The following is a 23799-nucleotide window of genomic DNA, read 5'->3' on the forward strand; positions in this document are numbered from 1 at the left end:
TGCCCAAACTGACCTGCCTGTGCTGCCAGAGAGGGGAGTGTGACTGCTCTTGTGGCTTTCCTTTGCTCCCCTGTCAGAAGTCATATTTCTGCGGGGAAGCAAAGAAATCTGCAGGGGACATGAATTCTGTGCACATGTAGTGATGCAGAATTTTCCCAGGAGTAATTATTTACATAAAATGTTCTGTGAGCCAGCTGACTCTTAAATAGAAAAAAAAACTTGCCAGCTGAGAGCATAGGCCCAAATAATGGTTGTGCCTGCCATTGGAGCCACTAGAATATTTAATGATGACTAGAGCCTTCTGTGACTAAAACATGAATTAAAACTAGTCATATTAACAGAAGGCAGGCTATTCTAGGTGGCACAGCCAAATGTACACTGCTCCAAAATAAAAAAGGCTGATCTAACTGAATAATTTTTCCAGTCAAGTGTTCTGGGGGGGAGGGGAGGACAATTAAAGAAAACTGGCATACAGCTAAAGGAAGAATATGGAAAATACTATGATTTAACTGGTATAATATAAAAAAAAGTCTGAGTTTTCATATCTGTTAGAATTCAGCAGCATAAGTTTACTGTGAACAACGAGAACTTTCAGATTCAAGTATTTATTCTTTCATTTTTCCTGTTGACTGTGCCTGGTAAATAGTTCATCTGTTCACTAATCCCTCATAACACATTTTACCTGGAAAATCAAGCTAAACTGATTATTTAAACTTGATATGGCAAACTTCTTTTTATTTCTGTCTCTTGCTTTTTGATTACTATTTTCAATACTTTCCAAATTGGAAGTAGATTAGTAATTACCTGCCCCTAAGTGGAGGACCGCTAGAGTATGCACCACATCTTGAAGTTGACTTGGGAACCACATCCTTTCCCGTTAGCAGTCATTTAACATCCCAGTTGCAATTACTTACTTATGTAGAAAAGTAATATTAGAAAAGTGTATATTTTAGATATGCCTAATATATTTTTTGTCATTCTTGAAATGAGAAAAAAGTACAACTCTCCCTACTTCAGACAACATTTTTCATTTTACTCTCTGTGGTTGTTTTTCTTCCCTTACTCATATTTCTTTTTCTCTTCATCACCCCCTTGTCCTCTGCAGACTAGCCACCTGGCTCTCTTGTCCCCTGTTTTCCTGGACATTCTTTCCTACTGATGGCTCCAGTCCTTGAGAATAGCTTCACTTTCCTCTGTTGTTGCCAGCTGCTTTTAGGGTATGTCTATACCAGTGGTTCTCAAACTTCATTGCACAGTGACCGCCTTCTGGCAACAAAAATTTCTATGCAACCCCAGGAGGGGGGACTAAAGACTGAGCCCGCCTGAGCTCCGCCATCCCAGGTGAAGGGGCCAAAGCTGAAGCCCAAACGCTTCCGCCCTGACTGGGGGTCATGTAACCTTAGCCCCGCTCAGTGGGGCTCAGGCTTCAGCTTCAGCCCCGGGTGGGTGGGGCTTGGGCTTCAGCCCTGGGCCCAAGCAAGTCTAACACCAGCCTCAGCAACCCATTTTGGGGTCATGACCCACAGTTTGAGAACCCCTGGTCTATACTACACCAGGGAGTGAGCCTCCGAGCCTGATTAGATAGACTTGTGCTAATGGCACACTGAAAATAGTAGTCTTGATGTTGAGGCTTTTGCAGAGACTTGGCAGAGATCCAGCGGGTCACGTGGGCTTGAGCACCTGAGGTGCAATGTCCATGTCGCTATTTTTAGTACTCTAGCTCCATCCCCTCAGGCTGGAAGGTTCATTGCCACTGCAATGTAGAAATACCGATACAGCTCACCCTGGGCTCCTCTTTGCAATGAAGAGCTCCTGAAAAGATGGTACTGTGTGATCTGCAAGCTTTCTACAGACCACCAGCAAGTTCCCAGTGGAACATGGTATGGGAGCCATTGCTCTAGAGTAGAGTTTCCAAGATGTTGCGCACCCTCACCCCTAACTGATATCAGAGAGTTGAGGCATTAACATCTTGCAGGAATGAGCCAGTGAACTAGGAAGCTATCCCAGATTTCCAAATAGAGATGTATGCCTTTGCTTGCCCATGCTTCTGTGGAGGGGTCTTGACATATTGGAGGAAACCCCAGTAAAATATGTTGAGTCAAGTTTGACATTTAGATTCCCCATAAAACATTGCAATGGAAATAGGCCTCCTTACAAAGTAAGGATGGAAAGTCCTGGCTTACTTACCATGTACTGTTTCAGAATGGCAAAACAAATCAAGATAGTGCTTCTTATCTCTCATAAAATTGTTCTTCATGTATCTTTTGTATAATTATAAAATCTTACAAGTATCTCATGCATACCTTAAATACTCAAATACTATTCTGTTATCTTGTATTTCCTTTTCTGAGAGAAAGAGACTGCAGTCTTGCAAATGGAAATTTTATTCCAGGGTAAAAATATAGTTGAAAACTTCTTGATCAGCTCATTTCAGTGGTCCACTTCATGAACTCAGGGTACAAATGGGTAGTCACAGTTTCAGGATCAAGTCGGAGTTATGGCTGCATGCTCAAATGCATGAGATTGATTTTCTAAATTCCACTAACCAATTTTGGAATACTACAATATTCAGTATTGTCAAAACAAACGTTTATTTGCAATCTCTGGTCAACAGCATTTGATGACAAGGCATAAGACAAGATATTGACCATATTACTTACTTTGTTTTTTCTCTCTAGGCCACCATCATGACTGCTGAAGAAACAGTGAATGTAAAAGAAGTTGAAATAATTAAACTAATCTTAGATTTCCTGAACTCGAAGAAACTTCATATCAGTATGCTGGCTCTTGAGAAAGAAAGTGGAGTCATTAATGGCCTGTTCTCAGATGACATGCTTTTTCTGAGGTAGAAATTATTATATAATTAGTACAATAGAAACTAACTTAATATCTGCTGGCCATGTGTTCACTAGCCAAACCAATTGATTGCTGACTGCCATGAAAAGCATTGAGTCATTTTTGCCATAACCATTTTCTCTCTTCAGGTATTGCTTCTCCATTGTGAATTGTCCTGTGTGTAGCATTTAAGCACTTAGGATGTCGGTCGGCTTTCAAAACATCCTGAGACACTCATGAAAAATGTCAAAAAATATTTTGATAAAATATTCTGGTAACTGTCTGAGCGAGCATCTGTCGTGGATGGTTTAGACACAACAAATCCTGAATCTTGGCAGGGCGGTAGACTGGATGACCTTTGCAGTCCCTTCTAACCCTGTGATTGACTAGGTCTCTAAATCAAATGTTTTCCAGAAGATGTCATCTGCCTTTCAAAAAGATGCTCAGATTTTCTCTAACATTAAACTGTGGAAGTGGACTCTACAGGGTTGATGGCATATGTTGTACAGCAAAATGTTTACTGAAAGGACCTGGGTGACTACAAGTATGAAGATAGGTTACTAAACCCTACAACAGATGTAGGGAAGAAGTTCATACAGGGAGGAGTTTTTGTTTGTTTTGGTTGGTGAGGGGGAAGGGAGAGGGTGAGGTTGGGGATGTTGGTAGTTTGGACTTGGACCAATGGGGCTCTTTTTTTCATCTGTAGCTGAACAGATATTCCAGCCTTGCTCTTGAGCAGCTTCCCTCAGGCTAAAACTTAATATAGGGCTGACTACCAGTTTTAGTATAGACCTAACATTTGTGATGATTAAGTTGGGAGTTTTGCCGTGCTGACAAAAAGGCAAGTTTTTCTAGTAAAACTTCCTAGTGTAGACCAGCCCTCACCAGTATTGTAGTTATACTTCTAGCACTCCTTTTGAGGCTGTCACCATTCCCATAGTATTACCCTCCAGTTGGAAAAGTGGCTACTGTTGAGGCACAATAAATAGACTTCTAATATCTCACATTTACTAAATAGGTATTTGCATGATGAAATCATTAAGCACAAATGAGATTTATAATATACGTACTAAGGGATTTTACAGCTTACCGGAAGCATAGGAAACTATTTATACAACTATATTTAAATAACATTAAATGTGATCTTTAAAATCTGCTTAACAACATTTCCTGCCCACCCCCAATTGCGATGTTCTTGTGGGTTTTTGGCACATACTGCTAAAGCTGAGTAAGCATAATGAAAAATAGGTACGTAAATTGACAAATTCTGGATTGAGGTTCTTCATCCTTAATTTGGGTGTGTTCTTAGTGATAGCAGAAGTATTCATTAAGGTGAAATTTTCCTCTCCCTACCAAAGTTAATAGGCTTTCTGAGGAAAACACTGTGAGGGCATGAAGAAATGGTATTTACCCATCCAACAGGGGATGAGGCTGAAATGCAGCCCTGCCTGCTATTCCAGCTTATTGGATGGAGTAGTGGCTCTTCTGCTTGCCTGGGAGTTTTGAGCCACCGGATCCAACTGAGCTCTCTCACAAATGCTTCCCTTATACGTTGCTCCCTAGCATTGGGACTGTGTCCACTTTGTATTTGTACAGGGCCTAGCACAATAGAAAAGTTGATTGTGCTATACTATAAATACTGTAAGCAGATGCGGAGCCCTGCTGCGCAGATGTGGAGCCCTGCTGCTCAACTGCTCTGTTCACACACAACCCCTGTAGGCAGTTAATTCTTTTAGGCTTATTTTCAGTGTTTTTCAGGATGTCTTCAATCATGTTTTGTATGGTGACTTTTAAAATCTCACTTGTGGAGAAAGAATGAAGCATCTTGGAAGAAATCCCTAAAAACATAAAAAGCAGCAGATACCTGAAGAGAGAGTCTTGTACTTCTTAACAAATACATACATATCTACCATTTGTCCTCTTGGTGTTAGAGTATGTAGCTACAAAGATAGTATTGAGAAAGGATTTAGGTTTTACGTTTATCTCTGTTTAAATCCGATCTTGTCTGCTTTGCAAAGCATTAACTTTACAAAGCTCGCTGATCAGCTGTACGTCAAGCTATATGTAAATTACATTTGTAAAAATGTTAAGTAAAAAATGTCCAGCTAAATTTAATGAGTGGCTTTCTTTTTGTATAGACAGTTGATCCTTGATGGACAGTGGGATGAGGTTCTTCAGTTCATTCAGCCTCTTGAGTGTATGGAAAAATTTGACAAGAAAAGGTAAAATTATGAACTTTGAGGTAGTAGCATCGTAAGTCATGTGGCAAGGTGGAAAATCTCTGGAATAAGACTTTTTCAAGTCTTTAGAAAAATAAACTGTAACTACTGAATCTGAGAACAATAGTTTACAATTTCAGTTGTATGGCTTAATAGATTTTTTTCAATCTATACATCCAGTATAAAATTATTTGAAAGTATTTTAGAACTTACTACAGACTTTAAAGTATTCTGTAACGTGTCTTGGCCTGGTTAAAATGCTTTATATTATAAGAATTGTGCTCGATTTTAAAAAATTAAAATTTATTTTCTTTAAGATCATATCAGAGTAACCCAGGTATTCAAGAAAGGAGGATACTGGCTGTATATCTTTCTCTTATGAACCAGCAATTATTTTAACATGTAATATTTCTGGAAGTAAATCATTGGAAAAAGACATCTTTTCTGAAAAGAACCAATTATTTTATTGCCTGGCTTGTTACATTTTGAGAGCAAAAACTTTGCACTGTAGTTATCTGTGGAATGTACTACTTAGCTACTGCTTTAAGATCTTTAGTGTCTTATACTTCACTTCTTTTGTGCAGATTTCGCTATATTATACTGAAGCAGAAATTTTTAGAAGCCTTATGTGTGAACAATGCAATGTCAGCAGAAGATGAGCCTCAGCACGTAAGATTTTATACTTGGCTACATTAATTAAATGCTTTAAAATCCTCTTATTGATTAGACACTATGGAAGTCCATAGTACAGTATTGTTGTTCCGGAAGGCTTATGGTAGTCATTTGTTTAGCTAAAAGTTCTCACGTATTACATAAGAACTACCAACCTTTTCTGAAAGTGAAGGACTACAGTTGGGAATAGTATTGGATAGATTCTGGGCAGTTTTTGCCCATGTAATTCTAACTGTGCACTTCAAATTGGCCGTAAAATGCCCTTGCCATTACTTGATCCAGTGGTGCCAAACAGTGCAGTGTTTACATGATGTGAGTAAATATCAAAACTAAACCGAAACCTCTAAATTAGTGTATGCTTATGACCTAACAGAGGACTTCAGAGGTGAAAGGTTAGTTTTTACCTCTGCCCATTGGACCATCTAGCATTCTGTTTTAGAATAACAACTTGGAATATGTAAATATATTTAATAATCTTATTAGGCTCCCTAAATATATTTATTTGTTTTCATTATCTCCTAAAAGAGGAAACTTTGATTAATATTTTTGAAGTGTTATAGAACCTGAACCTGTGAATTAAACTTCCAATTTCAAGCTTAAATTGATCGTTCAGATGTTAGTGTGCAATTTAAATTCTTCAGTGCATTTTGCCTATGGCAGCTTTTATAGACAAAGATGCAATGCTGTTCAATGTTCCTTCGCTAGTAGAGAATAAATGATGTCACAGAGGATTGGGTTCATTGAATGTGTGAAAAGCAGGGAGGAGGAGTTATGAATAAGGTTTTTAGTGTGCAAAAGGTTTTAAATGGTAACCAGAGCTGTAGCATGATAAGGCTTATAGGCTGTAGGCTTATTCATTGTAAAATATTTTACTTTATATTGCTCATATATGAACATTAAATTACAACTACAAAAGCATTATAAAACTTTTACATAAAAATACATTTCAAACAAAAATATTAATTACTCAAATAAAAAATTAACGTTGCTGTGGTGACTTTAATTCTCTGTCCCATTGCCATATATTCTACGGCAGGGTCTTTACCTGACCGCATGCAGAGAGAAGTAAAAAGTTCAACATTTAAGGTTAGAAGAAGGACGTAGTTAAAACATATAGCACTCTAGTCATAGTATTTATATAATCTTACTGGAGAACACTTTAGAAAAAGGTGCAATTTCTTGATATTTTACATGCTGAATATTGTTGTATGATAGGTTAATGAAAGGTCATCATAATGCACATGTGAGGAGGGACAGTTAGCTGCAGAAAATGGAAAAACTTTGAAATTTCCACCAACATCTCAATTTTAGTATTGCATTTAAGCTTACCTTCTTTTTTTAATTTTTAACAAATTCTATCAAACACATCTGTGTGTATTTGAATATGTGATCTGCAAAGAGCTGTGGAGATTTTCATTGCTTGTTTTTACACACACACATCACGTATAGTCTGAGAATAAGCATGAAAAACTTCAACACAAAAAGTAACTTTCTCAGTTTCCAGTGACTGAAAATTACAGAAACTTAGGACTTGATTCTCTTACACCAGTTTGATACTTTTAACTTAAATGGAGTTTCTCCTCTTTATGGCTCTGAAAAGAGAATCCGACTCCTAAAGTGGAAATGCCTTCTCAGCCTACAGTTGTAGCAAATATGTTTAACTATAGATATTAAACTTCTGAGACCTTAAAACATGTAGTGGCTTCTGTGAAAACAGCCACATCAGCATGACCTTCATTGTATTGATCAAGTGATTTGAAATTGGAGTCCCTTAAGAAGAATTTGGTCTTAGAACTGCTGACATGAAAGCTGTTGCAGACTCCGTGTACGCTAATTTAATTAAAATGAAAACAATAGTAACAACAAAGGAAAAATGAGGGAAATCCTATTGCATGTTCTAATGCAGCTAACTCTGCTTGTGAAGAATAAATTGGTAACTTTAAAGTCAACTGTGTCCTGTTTGTATTTAATATTTCTTCTATAGCTGGAGTTTACAATGCAAGAGGCTGTACAGTGCCTACATGCCCTGGAAGAATACTGTCCTTCTAAAGAAGACTATAGTAAACTGTGTTTGTTACTCACATTGCCCCGTCTGACCAACCATGCAGAATTCAAAGACTGGAACCCTAGCACTGCTCGAGTTCACTGTTTCGAAGAAGCTTGCATAATGGTTGCAGAGTTTATTCCTGCCGACAGGAAACTGAGTGAGGCTGGTTTCAAAGCAAGTAATAATCGTTTATTTCAGCTCATAATGAAGGGATTGCTTTATGAATGTTGTGTGGAATTCTGTCAGAGTAAAGCAACAGGAGAAGAAATTACAGAGAGTGAAGTATTGCTTGGCATTGATCTTTTATGTGGTAATGGGTGTGATGACTTGGACCTGAGTTTATTGTCATGGCTTCAGAATCTGCCAGCTTCTGTTTTCTCTTGTGCTTTTGAACAAAAGATGCTTAATATTCATGTTGATAAACTCTTGAAGCCCACAAAAGCTGCATATGCTGATCTTTTGACACCTCTTATCAGCAAACTTTCTCCTTATCCATCATCCCCAATGAGACGGCCTCAGTCAGCTGATGCTTACATGACTCGTTCCTTAAACCCTGCCTTAGATGGGCTGTCATGTGGATTAACGAATCATGATAAGCGAATCACAGACCTTGGTAATAAAACCTCTCCAATGTCACACTCCTTTGCCAATTTCCATTACCCAGGAGTGCAGAATCTTAGCAGAAGTCTCATGCTTGAAAATACAGATTGCCATAGCATTTATGAAGAGTCACCTGAGCGGTAAGTTTCATTTAACTCCACATTTTTTTTTGAGAGAGAGTTGTTAATACTGAAGGGTAACTGACCATGTTAAACATATGTTCTTCCAGGTGCACTTGTGACTTACATGAATGGTAATTAAAGTTGGATGTGTAAACCCTATTGCAGTTCAAACTGTTTCTTTTTTCTCTCCTCAAGCCCCTAAGAAATTTTGACTTTTAAACTAAAAATGGGTATGAGACCCACAAGAGTTTAATTCAGTCTTCCCCAAAGTTCAGGGTTGTTCAAATCTGACACTTTTATTCAAGCCCATCTATAGTTTACCCAAAATGTAGCAGAAAGATGAAGTTCTGGCTTAAATCTAATACCTTAAATCTAAATCTAATACACTAGATTCTAGTTACTGAAGTTCTTATTGGAACTTGCTATGTATGTAGGTATATAGTGGCATGCATTGGCAGTGTAAAATATTTCAGTGGTTGATTTAAAATATTCTGAATGCCTTTTATCAAACTGTAAATAACAGCATTCCAACTCTTTGTATTCTTGAAGAAGCAGAAATTCTGAGGTTTCTGTGAATTTTTTTTAAATGATTACGTCAGCAATGTAGCAAATAAAACTAGATTCAGTGTCTGTCTTGGAGAATTCCTAAACTCTGTTTCTTTTCTCTCACCTGTGTAATAACCCTGTCTCCACACTTCCTTGTAGATAAATGGAATGCCCACAGAATGGCACTATACCACACCAACTATTATTTCAAATTTAGATCCTGATCCTGCAAAGAATTAAGTAAACGTTAAACTTCGTATTCATGAGTAATCTCACTGAAGTCACTGGAACTGTGCCCATGTGTAAATCTGCAGGAGCAGAGCCTGAAAAAAAATTCACCAATATTAGAGACTTGTGCAACTATAACCACAGTTGCACTTAGATATAGTGTACCTAATTGATCTTCGGACAAAATCTCAGCAAGACTTTCAGATTTGCTTATATTTCTATTTAAATTCCAGCTAATCAGGTTTTGATGGCTATAGGAGTTAATTAATACCTTGTGTTAGTACACAGTAGTATGCAAAACTGATTTTTCTCATATTAAGAATTAAAACTCTTATGGAAACTTGCTTCTCCCCTCCCCCCCCCGGTACCTTCATGATATTAAACTTTTTCCTTTCTAATCCTTATTAAAATCAGGGTTTATGGCTTATGAACTCTAAATTTTATATACTTAGTGCTCTTATAACTTGCACAGTAAACCTGTTTAAGACATTTAGAGTATGTCTATACTGCACACTTCTTTCAGCTGCATGCAGAGTACATACTCTGATCGCCCCTCTAGCATGGGGATAAAAAGCAGTGTAGATGGTGAGGTATGACTTAGGCGAGTAGAACAGGGAAAGGCTGTGTTCCCTTCGCACTGCTGGAGCCTTCCCCTGCCATAGGAAAAGGCTCCGGCAGTGGGGAAAGGCTAAGCCTTTCCCCACTGCCGATCCCTGCCAGAGCTTTTCCTGGACTCAGTGAAATGCTTGCCATCAGGGAGCTGCTGAAACTTCTCCCCACTGCCTCTCCCCTGCCATAGCCTTTCAGTGACGTGTAGCTACACACCACTGTGTGGATGCAATCTGCTTTTTACTGCTGCATGTAGCTACATATAGCCTACCTGCCACCACCAGCAGTGTGTAGTGTAGAAGTAACCTTAGAAAAATTTGAATACTTTTCCAAGTATGGTCACCTGTATATCTAAAGGTTGGCATTTGGACATCTGCCATATCCCTATGTTTTAAAACTGATCCTAGAATGTGAAATACTTTACTAAGGATTTCATACTTGAATAACTTTATTTATTTTTCTGTTTTAATATGCTACTGTCATTGATTCTATACTTAATGAATTTATTATGTGAATTATACTTCTAGGCTATAAATCGCAATAATTAGCATGAGTTATCTTTGTACTATTTTGCAAACACTTTGTACAGGGATTTGAAGGATCAGGCTTTTGATTTGACGTAAAAAGTAACAGACAAGTAATATGAAAATCTTTTATTTTTTTATTTAATATAGTTATCGTACCTTATGAAAGCTGGAAGTAGGCTGAGGACCAGACTTTAAAAAATGCTCCGAACCCCCAGTTGAGGTTAGATTTTTTTCAAGAGTTCAGCTTCCATTTAGGTACCTAAATTAACTGACCAGATTTTTGAGAATGGGAGCTTTTGGCGTTTTTCACAAGAGCTCAGCACCCCTTATCTTACCGTTCTCTCCTAACCTGCAAAGAAGATATTTCCTCTTGTGTTCAGTAGACAAAAGAAAGATCCTTAAATGTCTGTTAATCAGATTAAATTGTTTTTGCTAATGCACACATGCACCAGTAACTCAAAAATCATTTCAACAAATCGCTGCTCCAAACCATTAAGTATTTGTAATTTTGTGAGGTTAGAGTACTCTTTAAAGAGTCAAACATTTTCTAATGTATTTTGCATATTTACTGGCTACTGAAATGTTTTCCAAAATAATTCCAGATGGAAATACTTCTCTTACCCTAATTTTGTAAGTCCCCTATAAAGCACAACATTAAGTGGGAACAGATTTTAGTTGCACTCTTTTTCCTATATAGCTAAAACAGGAATTTTCTAGCTTCCCAATGTTGAATGTCATTTAAATGTAGCTTAAAGAAATATTGTCATATACAGAATGGGAGGCAGTTGCGGAGGTGCCTTGTGATGAATGGAGGCTTCCTCCCCTCCCAGGATTTTAGGGAACAGTGGGAGAAGCCAACAGATCTAATTAGTGTTCCTCAAAAGTGGGAGAGATCTGAAAATTTAACAAAGAGCTTGAGTAATTTGTTGATGGTATTTTGGATTGTTGGAGGAATGGACAGCCTTTCATGGAAGGCATAAAAATAGAAAATAAAAGCATAATGGGACTTCCAAAATATAAGGCTTTTTGGAAAAACCTGAGAACAAAGTACATTAGCTCTATTTTAGGGCTAGCAGCTGTTAGTGTAATAGGTTAAAATGGGATATTTTTGTCTGCTCTGCCAGTAATATCTCTAGGCTTCATATAATGGAGTGCCTTGTACATAATCATTTCAGGATTTATTCTATAAATATATATTTCTTTACTTATTAGAGGATTTTCTATTAGATTTCTCAAATAACCTCTTCGGTTTTCCATATCACTGAAAGAAGTGATACTCCTGTGGAGCCGCAGCATTCCATTGGCAGTGAGACTGTGTGCCAGAGTTCAGTTCCAGAAAATGAGCCAATAAATGGAGCACAGAATCAAGGACCAGCCAAACCAGAAAAAAATGAGGTAACGTTTTATTATTTCCATATAAAAAGGCCTTTTGAGCTGCCTGTTCTGATAAATTGCAAAACAATTTGCCTGCTATGATGGGAAATTCATCATGTATATGACACAGATGCTTTTGAATCTTGTTTTGCCCACACCAAGGGGGCTTAGAAACACGTGGGATTCAGCAGTTGAATCAAAATCACAGTTGACTGGGATCTGTCCAGAAAGGGTGACTGGGTCAGGTGGTGATAGACAACATTGTTTCCATTTGTACTTAACTCATGCATCACAGTTAACCTCTGGATGAGGTGAGTGGGGATAGTTCACATCTTTCAAAGCTATTATTTTAAGCTGTCTGTAGATTTGTGATGACACCCTTGTATTATTGCATACAACGTTTTACTCACACCTGTTAGAAACTTTTTTTTAAAAAAGAAAACAAGGTTTAGACTTTACAGTATGATTGTGTTCCATGACACTAATTGTACAAGGTACAGATTCTTGTTCCTACTGTATCAATAGAAGATCCACCAGCTTGTCTAGTTGTGCTGAGACATCTCCTTCTAACCTACAATTTCAAGGGTTATGAGGGTGTTTTGCCTTGGGTTTCATATAAGTGTACATATTAGTTGACAAAAGAAGTCCTACTTGTAATGCTTCTGAAAAAAAGAGAATGAAATCTTTTTTCTGCTGCTGAGTAATTATTTTTACCTTAAATTGTGGTATTCCGGTGTTTAAACTTTGTCCCGTAGGATTGGTATAGCTTTTTGCTTGTATTACTAAAGTAAAAATCTCCTCTAAAAACTGATGGCAGAAATGGCATCTTTTAGCAGCAGATCAATTTCTTATGTATATTCAGTTTTACTTGCTTACTGTAGTGACAAAACAACTTTCATTCTTCAGTCTTGCAAAGCCAGATTCAAAAAGTTAAAGCTTTATAACCATTAAAGCACAAACTGTCAACATCACATGTCAAAATATACAAAGCAAACATCCTTAAATCAAACTGTTCTCAAGGAGCATTTTCTTTGCCTATCTGTACATTTTAATTATTATTGATAAAAAAAATTGATTTTTGTGTGTACGTGAAATTTACCATTAAAATTCAAATCCTTTTAATCCTTATTTCTTTAAGCTTCGTGATTCAACGGAGCAGTTTCAAGAATATTATAGACAAAGATTACGTTACCAGCAGCATTTAGAACAGAAAGAACAACAACGACAACTGTACCAGCAAATGTTGCTTGAAGGAGGAGTAAACCAGGAAGATGGGACAGACCAGCAACAGAATCTTACTGAACAGTTTCTTAACAGGTTGGCTTTAGTTGACTGTTCCACTGGTGTCATCTTATGCGCTTCAGTACTAAATTGCCTCCTATATCCTAATCTGCTTAGATAGTCAGAATGCCAAATATGGAATCACTTCTTTTCCCAGAAATAATTTTCTGGACTAAAATTATGTTTGCCAATACATTTTTCTGAAGAATAAACTCCTCTGTCATGAACAGAAATGAAAAATAACTCACTAAACAATTTAGTGAAATAGCAGTGAACTTATATACAGATATTTGAAGTTGTTTGTGGTCTTTCTTTAAATCTTTTATACTAAGATAACTCTGTAATTGGGAGAGCTTTTCTCCATATTGGCTTATATTTAGACAATTCATTACTAAGATTTGGGTACTGATATGAAAATCATGAGGAAAGCCAACTAACTTCTAACAAGAACAAATTTGCTTTAATAGTCATATTCTTTGGAAGGTCAAATAGGCAACTGGCTCACTTTTCATTTTTCCTAGGTTTTATAATGAACTTAATTCAAACCAAGCAGCAACTAAAAAACTGGGTTTGGGTATTTTGGTCTAAAAATAATTACCGTTCTCATTGTGTTGGTATTCTAAAGCTACAAATCCCTCTTCAAATACAGTATCCTCTAACTGGTCTAAATTTGAGTAAATAAACATAAGTTTTGCAAAGACAATCTTGGTACTTTGTAAGTCATACATCCATCCTCCTCCTCCTCCTCCCCTCCTCCTGCACCTCCACTCAAAAAGGATTTTACTAACTTCTTGATGTCTGCTGACTACAGTTTATAATCTGACTTTTTTCCAGAAAAGCACTTGAGCACACCTAAATTCAAGTATGTCAACTTTAAGCATGGGTCTAGGTGCTGTACTTTGGACCAGGGCCTCTGTTCTTCTGGAACCTGAAGAACTGGATATATTTGAGGAAAGTTTTAAGAAACCTTATTGTACAGCCATTTTTATAATTAATTCTTTGGGGGGGGGGAATTTAACTCCTTGTGGTATATTTTGACCAAGTCTGCTGTGTACCCAGTTCTGATGCATAAACCCACCTTGCTTTGCTCTAAATGATTTGACCTGGCTCAAGGATTATTCAATTTAAGGAATAAAATTATAGACCCAAATAATTTTAAAAATAGTAACTTAGACTACTGATAACTAGCATTTGGGAATTTTAAACTAGACTTGAATATGGCCATCAGGCAAATAAAATATTCTACATACATCCTTGAAATATTTATATTAATTGGCTGTGCTTTTCATATGGAAAGTATTGTTCAATCAGGCTCTTCATGTTAAACTGTTTCATGTCTGTTTAAATTTTAGCCCTCCTGGAGAAAAGTGAAATTCTTATAGATTCGTTTTCTGGCCATGTAAAATAGACTTTGTCTTTTTTTAAACTCATGGCATAATAGGGAATATCACACTTGTGTAACTGGATTTTTTTTTTTTATTTTCGTTAGTTCATAAGACCAAGACTTATTTGAATGAATGTGTGAATACTATTTGAACTCTGGTAGCAAAGAGACGAAATTCAGTTCAGAGGCAAAATTCATCAACTAAGTCTATTAAGTATTATTACCCAGTTCTAGTATTTTGTGTCCTTTAAGACCAAGTGTTACTTTGTCTTTTTATGGAGGATTCCTGTTGATGTTAATGGAAATCTTATGCACGTGTCTAGTGTATAGCCCAATAATCAGAAACCCGTGAAAATCCAAATGGACAGAATTTAGCCCTTTAAAAGGAAAACTCTTAATGTTTGTTAGGTCTATGCTAAATAACCTGCACCATGTATGAACTGTTATCAAACACACAATTCTGTCATAAAACAACTGTGGCAAGGTACCTCCTTCACCTTGCTGGACACATTGTTCCCCCCTCTGGCAATGGAGACATGGAGTAAAACAGTCCCAATGTGGACCTCAGGGTAGGCCTGAGTGAGTACCTTTTAGCCAAACAAAAAAGAAAAGGTAATAACATAAAAGAGGAAATACTTTTTTTCTCTTCCCCATCTCTGGGGTGTTGCCTCATTATGCTCGCCTCTGGGTGCCAGTACTTCCCCAAATAGTCCATTTGCATAGTTGCTTTTCCTATAGGGAGGAGTGCAGCCCTCCACTTAGGAGAATCCTTTTTCCTTGTGGTCACTAGCCCTGCCGCAGTTTATCTCCTTTTCTGGTGAGATAGAGGGAGGGTTTTTTAAAGATCACAGGCAGCCCTTAATTGGACTCAAGTGTCCCTCATTGACCTGAGGTAACCTCTTTTCAGCTCATAAGGGAGGACCTTTACCATTCTAGGGCTGAGCAAAGCTCTTCATCAGCCGCCTCCTAGCAATGGCCAAAGTGGCCATCCATAACACCAGGGAGAGGAAGTTGGCTGAGGGGGAGCTCTGCGACTGTGCAGCCTATTTCCGTTCCTCTCTCCGTTCACGTATCCAAGCAGAGTCCCTTTGGGCTGTGTCCGCTGGCTCCCTTGACAGCTTTGAGGAGCAATGGGCACTGTCCAGGGTTCTCTGCTTGTCCCCTTCAGGTTCCCTGCTTTCGACCCTTTGCCCTCACACTTGTCCTTGTTTTTTCTTCTGTTGTCCCCTGTATTTATTTGAGTCGCGTGCTCAGCGGGTCTTCCCCTTAGGCTGGGGGTGGGGCCTTTTGCCATGGGTGGGCTTCTGCCCGCCCACTTCCTGGACCCCAAGAAGACCACTCTCTTGCAGTTGTCTGGTCTGACTTTGTCACATAATAGATTCACTCTAGAAACCTCATAAGCTTGAAATCCCCAAAATGTAATTATTTCAGTTATGTAGTAAATACATAACCTAAAATAAGGTGCTCAATGTTTGATTCTAGTTATCTTTGTTACTTTCTACAGTTCTCTTATGGGTGTGATATTAGGTTGTCACTCTGGTAACAAAGTGTAAAGGAGTATTTTTTGTGATTATTTTATGGTGGGAGAAATAGATATTAAATTAAAGGAAAACTTATTGTTTTATTTTGACATCTTGTCAGTTTGTTCATATGAAAATACTCTTCCTTTCATGTTGACAGGGTGGGGTTAAAGCATGTCAAAAATATCACTCTTTAAGTGAATGGACTGCTAAAAATCTTTGGGTCAAACATCATTGTAATTAAATATAATCAAACTTTTCATAGATTAGTTATTATACCTATCATGCTACAGGGCAACGTGGTTACAACTTCACTTTTTTTTTTAACCTTTTCAAGTTCCCATATTATAAACTGTTTCTTTAACTTTTATTGTCTGTTTTCATCAACCCTGTGCAGGTCTATTCAAAAGTTGGGAGAGTTAAACATAGGTATAGACACTCTTGGAAATGATGTGCAGACGCTCAGCCAGCAATGTAATGGGAGCCAAGGGCATGCATCTAACACACCAGCAACTAGCTTCGTATCACCACCTCCAGATGTCAGTCAGAGAATAGGTACTGATAGCCAAAGCGTTAATACGAGCACTCCTCAAAAGCGTGGATCAACAAATCAGATACCCTTTCTTGAAGAGTCGCCTGTCCATGGAAGTAAAATGTAAGCACTAGAGATTGTTCAGAGCTGGAAATGTTGCTGATCTTCAGTTAATACTATGGGGATGGGTATTGTATTTTGAAAACTAGAAAATTCATGTATTTGTGATGATGTATAGAGTCCTATGACCCGACCTGAATCCGACAGGACCTGACTAAAAGTGTTAGGTCCAGATCGGGTGGGAAAACAGGTGGGTTAGCTTGACTCTCCTCCTCCTGCTGTGGAGTTATTGAAGTGGAGGCAGCGTGCCCCGTTCCTGTTGTCTGCTGCCACCTTGTTGCACTGTGCATGCTGCGAAGTGAATGTGCCGAGGAGTTGTAGCCCTCTCAGGCCACGTCTACGCTTCCCTGGGGATCAACGCTGCTGCAATCAATGCAGCAGCTGGGGTTGATTTAGCGGACTTGCTAAATCGACCGCAGAACGCTCTCTGGTTGACTCCGATACTCCAACGGAACAGAAGGAGTAAGGTAAGTCAACAGGAGAGCGTGTCCCGTCAACGCAGCGTAGTATAGACACCGCAGTAAGTTGACCGAAGCTAAGTTGACTCTAGCTATGTTATTCACGTTTAGTTTGGACAAGGCCTCACGCTATAGCACATACAGTGAAGCTGGGGGCGGTGAATGACAGGAGCAGCGCACACAGCCACCACCACGTGGAGCTGCCACCATGCTGCCACCATGAGCAGGAGGAAGAGAGCCCACTCCAGCAGCAGCAGGCTGTATCGGGTTTGAGGAGAAGGGGCCGGGCTGGGCCGTAAAATGACTGAACTCTCTCAAGGTCAGGTCTGATGGGCTTGGGTTGAAAAATTAGGTTCTAGCAGACCTTCAGTGATATACAGTTCCTGCTAAATGGTCAATGTAAACTCTATTTTTTTTTTCAGTTCACTTAGATTTCTGCTTTTCATAGACCACCCTGTAAACAATATATCCTGATATTTTTTTGCTCCCAGTTTGTATAAGTCTTACCAGTTATTTTCTGTTTTACTGAGTGACTGCCTACACAGGGAAACAGTAAAACTGACTATACGCCTTCTGTATAATGCAGAAAGTAATGGGGCAGGGAGAGGGAGACGTACTCTTTCCTTTTTTTTAGATGTTGCTTGTAGCAGTAGTAAAACAACACTTCCAGACAAGTTAATTTTCAAGATGACGATGTTAGTTATATATTTAACATTTTATTTTACTTTGCAAAAATATTTTTAAAAATTCTGTAAAACGATGGCTTATTGTTAATGTGTCAGTCATAAGTGCTAGTGTTGCTCCTATAAATTAATGAGTTAATTCTGAGTGCCAGGTTGGATATTGTTGTTCCAGTCAGAATACATTCATCAAACAGACAAATGAGAAAGATCTGCTTATTTTGTGTATTGCACTGAATTTTTTTTTTTTTAATTTTTTAAAAACCAAACAGTATGTCAGAACACACTATCATTCAGCCACAACTTGAAGATTCTTCAGGGAATCTAACTAGGACAAGAGGTGATGAGGTGAGACTTTTTTAAAGGGTATTTACATTATCCTTACAGGACACAACCTTTGAATCTGACTATATAATATCTTAATAATATTAGATGTTAAGAGCAACAGTATTTGTAATGAGTTTCTAATACATGCCAAGTTTCAAAATTAAGAAAATGCAGATGAGGGTTAAGACTAAATGGGGGTGCAAGGGGGCTGGATTTAGTGAAATTTCAGGCTCCCCTCATATCCACCCCAAAACCATTCCTACTCCATGGAAATCTACTCAGACTGCAACTTGCTTTTAAGTCCTTGCCATCGGTGCTCTCCTATGCTGGCCCCCAAAATACTGCTTATGGGACTTTGTCCATTACCTTCATAAAGTAATATTTGGAGTATTCTGAATGGAGTCAGGCAGCACATAGCTATCTTCCTTACAAGGTAGAAGGTTTGGTATACTGCAAGCCACACTGGACAGAGCTGATGCAGTGACTTGGGTTATGGCTGTGGGGATAGCCATGAAAAGGGGTTCCTGGCTACAGGTCTTGGGCCTGCAGTACGAAGTCCAGCAGACTATTCAGGACCTCCCCTTTGAGGGTTTGGCTCTCTTCTCTAAAAAGACAGATAAAAGGCTACATAGCCTAAAGGACTCGAGAGCCACCCTCAAGTCACTGGGCCTCCACACTCACGCCATGCAGCGGAAGCACTTCAGGCTGCAACCTCCTCCGCGGTTTTATCAACAGAACTGTCAAGATGGTTCCCTGAGAAGGAATACGCAGAAAGAGACCGCATCCATCCTCAAGCCAGGGCTCTGGCCAATCCAAGCCACCTTCAGGCCAGAAACAGGCCTTTTGAAGGTGTGCATGAGGATGGCGCACCAGTGAACGAACTGGATCCAACCCGCCTTACCTTCTTGTCCCGACTATCCCCTTTCTACCCTGCTTGGTCCCATATCACATCGGGCTGTTGGGTGCTCCACATGGTAGAAAGAAGATACTCCCTCCAATTCTCGGCCCTCCCACCCTTCTAACCCCCTTCCCCGTCCCTCTTCAGGGCCCTTCTCACAAGCAACACCAGTCGCTGGGAGCAGTGGAAGAGGCTCCTCAGGAGCTGAAGGGCAAGGGCTTCTATTCCTGGTATTTCCTAATACGGAAAGCCAAAGGCAGGCTCAGGCCCATCCTAGACCTGTAAGAGCTCAACAAGTTCATGAAGAAACTCAAGTTCTGCATGGTCTCCTTGGCATCTATCATCCCTTCCTTGGATCCAGGGGACTGATATGCTGCCCTTGACTTAAAGGACTTGTACTTTCGTATAGCAATTGCACTGTCCCACAGAAGGTACCTCAGGTTTGTGGTGAGCAATAACCACTACCAGTTCACAGTTCTTCTGTTTGACCTGTCAGCAGTGTCTCATGTATTTGTAAAGTGCATGGCAGTCGTGGCCACATTCCTACGCAGGCAGCAGGTACGGGTGTTTCCGTAACCTCAACGATTGGCTGATCAAGGGCCACTCCAGGGCTCAAGTGGAGGCACAAGCTGACTTCATAAGAATGACGTTTGACAAACTGGGCCTTCTCCTGAACACGGAAAAATCAACTCTGTCCCCTGTTCAGCTAATAGAGATCATAGGGGCGGTACTAGACTCGACACAAGCCAAGGGATACCTCCCGGAAGTGAGGTTTTGGGCCATGGGTGACATCATTCGAAGTCTCAGGCAGTTCCCCACTACCACAGCAGGAAATTGCCCGAAACTTCTAGGATACATGGCCGCTTGTACCTATTTGGTACAAAATGCCATATTCAGACTCTGGCCTCTCCAATCATGGCTAATCTCGGTGTATTGGCCGGCTCGGAACAATTTGGACAGGGTCGTGACTCAGCCTCACTCGGTCCTCAACTCCCTCCAGTGGTGGCTCGACCCGCAGGTAGTGTGTGCAGGGGCCCCCTTCACCGGTCCTCAGCCATCCCTCTCACTAGTGACAGATGCGTTAGCCCTGGGCTGGGGAACTCATCTGGGAGACCTCAGGATGCAAGGCCTCTAGTCTCAGGCAGAACTCGCTCTCCACATCAATGTCCGAGAGCTGAGAGTGGTACGCCTGACATGCAAAACTTTCCGAGCCCACTTGACAGGGAGATGTGTATCAGTTACGACAGACAACACCATGGCAATGTTTTATATCAACAAATGGGGGAGCATGCTCCTCTCCCCTGTTTCAGAATGCCCTCAGGCTGTGGGACTTTTTTGTGTAGAACAGTCAATACACCTACAAGCATCGTACCTCCCTGGAGTGCAGAACGAGTTGGTGGACTATCTCAGCATGTTGTTCCATGGCTATGAGTGGTCCCTATGCCCAGATGTCACAAACGACATCTTCCAATGGTGGGGCTTTCCCCAAATAGATCTCTTTGCTATGTGACACAACAGGAAGTTCCAGCGGTTTTGCTCCTTCCTGAATCAGAGCCTGGGCTCCATCGCAGATGCGTTCCTCCTCCGATGGGGAGGCCATCTCCTGTACATGCTTCTGCCTATCCCTCTCGTTCACAAGGTGCTCCTCAAGATTTGGAGGGAACAAGCTTCAGTGATCTTTATAGCTCCAGCCTGGCCCCACCAATATTGGTACACATCACTCCTGGAAATGTCCGTGGAAGCCCCAGTCACCTTGCTGCTCTTCCCAGACTTAATAACTCAGGATCACAGCCATTTCCAGCACCTGAACATCGAGTCGTTGCACCTCACTGCGTGGAAACTCCCTGGCTGAACCCAATGGAGCTCTCCTATTTGGACCTGGTCAAACAAGTCCTCCTTGGCAGTAGGAAACGCTCCACCAGGCCTATATACCTAGCCAAATGGAAGAGGTTTTCGATCTGGTTAGTGCAACATTGTCAGTCTCCTTCGCTTGTGTCCATAGCCCTTATACGGACTATCTTCTCCATCTTAAGCAGCAGGGACCGTCCATGTCATCAGTAAGGGTTCACTTGGCTGCCATCTCTGCCTTCCATACAGGTGCAGAGGACCAGTCGGTCTTTGCCAACCCTATGGTCAGCCATTTCCTGAAAGGTCTCGACAGGCTATATCTGCATGTCTGACAACTGGTCCTGACCTGGGACCTCAATCTGATCCTTTCCAAATTGATGGGTCCTCCCTTCGAACCGCTGGTGACTTGTTCCCTGCTCTACCTCTCGTACAAGTTGGTGTTTCTGGTAGCGATAACCTCAGCCAAAAGGGTGTCTGAGCTCAAGGCCCTAACATCAGAGCCCCCTTACACCGTGTTCTGTAAGGACAAGGTTCAGCTCAGGCCACATCTAGCTTTCTTCCCGAAGGTTGTCTCCCAATTTCACATCAACCAGGACATCTTCCTCCCAATGTTCTATCCTAAGCTCCACGCAAGAGGCAGAGAGCAGAGGCTTCACTCGTTGGACATCCGCAGAGCACAAGCCTTTTACATTGAAAGAATGAAACCATTCCGGAAGTCCATTCAACTGTTTGTGGCTGTGGCAGACAGGATGAAAGGTCTTCCAATCTCCTCTCAACGAATTTCGTCATGAATCACATCCTGCATCCGTGAGTGCTAGAACCTGGCGAAGGTGTCTGCTTTCCACCCCACCCCATCCCTGCTCACAGTGCACTCCACCAGGGCTCAGGCTTCTTCAACAGCCTTCCAGGAGCATGTTCCCACCCAGGAAATATGTAGAGCAGCGACGTGGTCCTCAATACATACCTTCACATCACATTATGCTATCACCCAACAGGCCAGAGACGACGCAGCCTTTGGTAGAGCAGAGCTCCAGTCAGTGGACATCTGAACTCCGACCCCACCTCTGGAACTTAGGCTTGGGAGTCACCTGATTGGAATTGACATGAACAAGCACTTGAAGAAGAAAAAAAGGTTATTCGCTCTCTCGTAACTGTTGTTCTTAGAGATGTGTTGTTCATGCCCATTCCAATACCCACCCACCTACCCCTCAGTCGGAGTAGCTGGCAAGAAGAAACTGAGCCCTATAGTGAGCGTCATGAAGGCGCCACTCCAGGGGGTGCCCGGACCGACCTGATGGATATTGCTAGGGGAAAAGTCTTCCGGCTGCCATGCACGCGCATGCGCACATACCTGATTGGAATGGACATGAACAACACATCTCGGAGAACAACAGTTATGAGAAGGTGAGTAACTGTTTTAATTTTCCCATCAATCTTAAAAGTGGTCACGTTTATCAGTGACTTAAGATGTACAGCCCCATATTATGGATTACGGGAGTGGCTTGAACTGGTTCCATTATAAGCACAACTTTGAATGCCTTCTAACTTTCACCATAAACTACCTTTTGTCTGAAAATTTTTGAACTTAATGTCATTTCAAAGAGGGTTTTTGGTTGGAAGGTTATCTTGGTGGAGATGTTTGGGGATTTTGTCTTTAAAGTAAGTTGTGAAAGCAGGTGGAGTTACAGGACTCTTCAAAATGTAACTTGTAATTTTTTGTGATTATGAAAATTAAAAATTAAATAAAAAGACAAAAAGTAAACTATTTATTAACAGCTTGTATATGCTAGCAAATACTGCATAATATATAACTTTTAAAAGTTTTGTCCATCCGTTACTCAAGAGTCTTGAAGTCTTTCTGTTTAGTTCTCATATTTTCCTATATATTTAAATTGGAAAATAAATTGGTACAAGTATTCTGCAGAGAAAATTATATGCTTGTAACATGCAACATTACACTGTAATATCTTTTACTGTGTATTTTAGTTTCTCCTTAGTCTAATACAAATAGCACCAGAGGTTGTGAAATGTCACTTCATCTGTTCAGTATTAGGTGGCTTTCCCTTAACCCACGAGTCTTCCCTCTTGACTATTTTACAGCTGTATGTAAAATATTAAGATGAATTTTAAAAAACTACAATAGTTGGATGTCTTTGAGGAAGGAAAGAGAAGCATTTTACTGGTGCCTAATTTGGAAGTAGAAGAAATAGGAACAAGCTCTTGCAAAGAAGAACACTTCATATTTTATCAACTAAAATATTGAAAGGTTTTCAAGTTCTTTGCTCAGAAAAATGTGACGTCATGCCACCTTTGTTTTAATTTGATTTTGTGTAAGCATTTTTTTAGGTCTTTTAGAAGAATCTTTGAAAAACTGTTCCTTACATGATTTTGTTAAGATCAAGATGCTGTGATATCTTTACTCTCCGTATCACAAACAGTCAAGGAGTGTTCCTCCCAGTCTTTTCCCCTATAAGCTTTACATTTGAATACATTATTTTTTTAATGGGGATGGATTTTAACTTCTCTCAGCCTTGGAAATGTGTGTAAGCTATTAAAAATGTAGTTATGTTTGTGAACCTATTGTGACTGTCAAACTTTTACACAACAGGATGATAAATCAAAAAAACAGTTCATTTGTATTAATACTCTAGAAGATACACAAGCTGTCAGAGCTGTGGCTTTTCATCCAAGTGGGAGTTTGTATGCTGTTGGCTCAAATTCCAAAACTTTGAGGGTGTGTGCCTATCCAGAAGTAATTGACCCAAGGTAAGAAGAAAAATAAATGAACATACAGTCCTACCATAATCATTTCTGTTCCACTACCGATCACTGGATATCCAAAGCTGTCTGTAGATATTTCAAGTCTGTTCTTGTCTTTTACCCTTTCATTTTGTTTGTTGATTAAACCTGTCAACAATGAACTGTTACAATGTTGCTTTGAGAACATAGTAACTACCAAGACCAGCTGCGGT

General features: G+C 39.9%; 1 protein-coding gene across 5 annotated transcripts in view; it reads left to right on the top strand.

The window, feature by feature from the left end:
* Positions 1–23799, top strand: part of WDR47 (WD repeat domain 47) — a 37927-nt gene that overhangs the window by 5700 nt on the left and 8428 nt on the right. For 2 of the 5 annotated variants that reach the window (XM_084635935.1, XM_084635938.1), the window contains exons 2-10: positions 2679–2845; positions 4974–5057; positions 5639–5723; positions 7711–8513; positions 11674–11800; positions 12918–13096; positions 16362–16619; positions 18027–18102; positions 23436–23593. In XM_084635935.1, coding sequence (XP_084492061.1) covers positions 2688–2845; positions 4974–5057; positions 5639–5723; positions 7711–8513; positions 11674–11800; positions 12918–13096; positions 16362–16619; positions 18027–18102; positions 23436–23593 — 1928 coding nt within the window. In that variant the 5' untranslated portion in view covers positions 2679–2687. Of the gene's footprint in view, positions 1–1202; positions 1218–2678; positions 2846–4973; positions 5058–5638; positions 5724–7710; positions 8514–11673; positions 11801–12917; positions 13097–16361; positions 16620–18026; positions 18103–23435; positions 23594–23799 lie in introns of those variants that run through there. The other 3 variants (XM_084635937.1, XM_084635939.1, XM_084635936.1) reach the window with 2 other exon arrangements.

Source organism: Lepidochelys olivacea (genome assembly GCF_965140295.1).
Source record: "Lepidochelys olivacea isolate rLepOli2 genome assembly, chromosome: 8".
In the NCBI taxonomy this organism is placed as follows: Eukaryota; Metazoa; Chordata; order Testudines; family Cheloniidae; genus Lepidochelys; species Lepidochelys olivacea.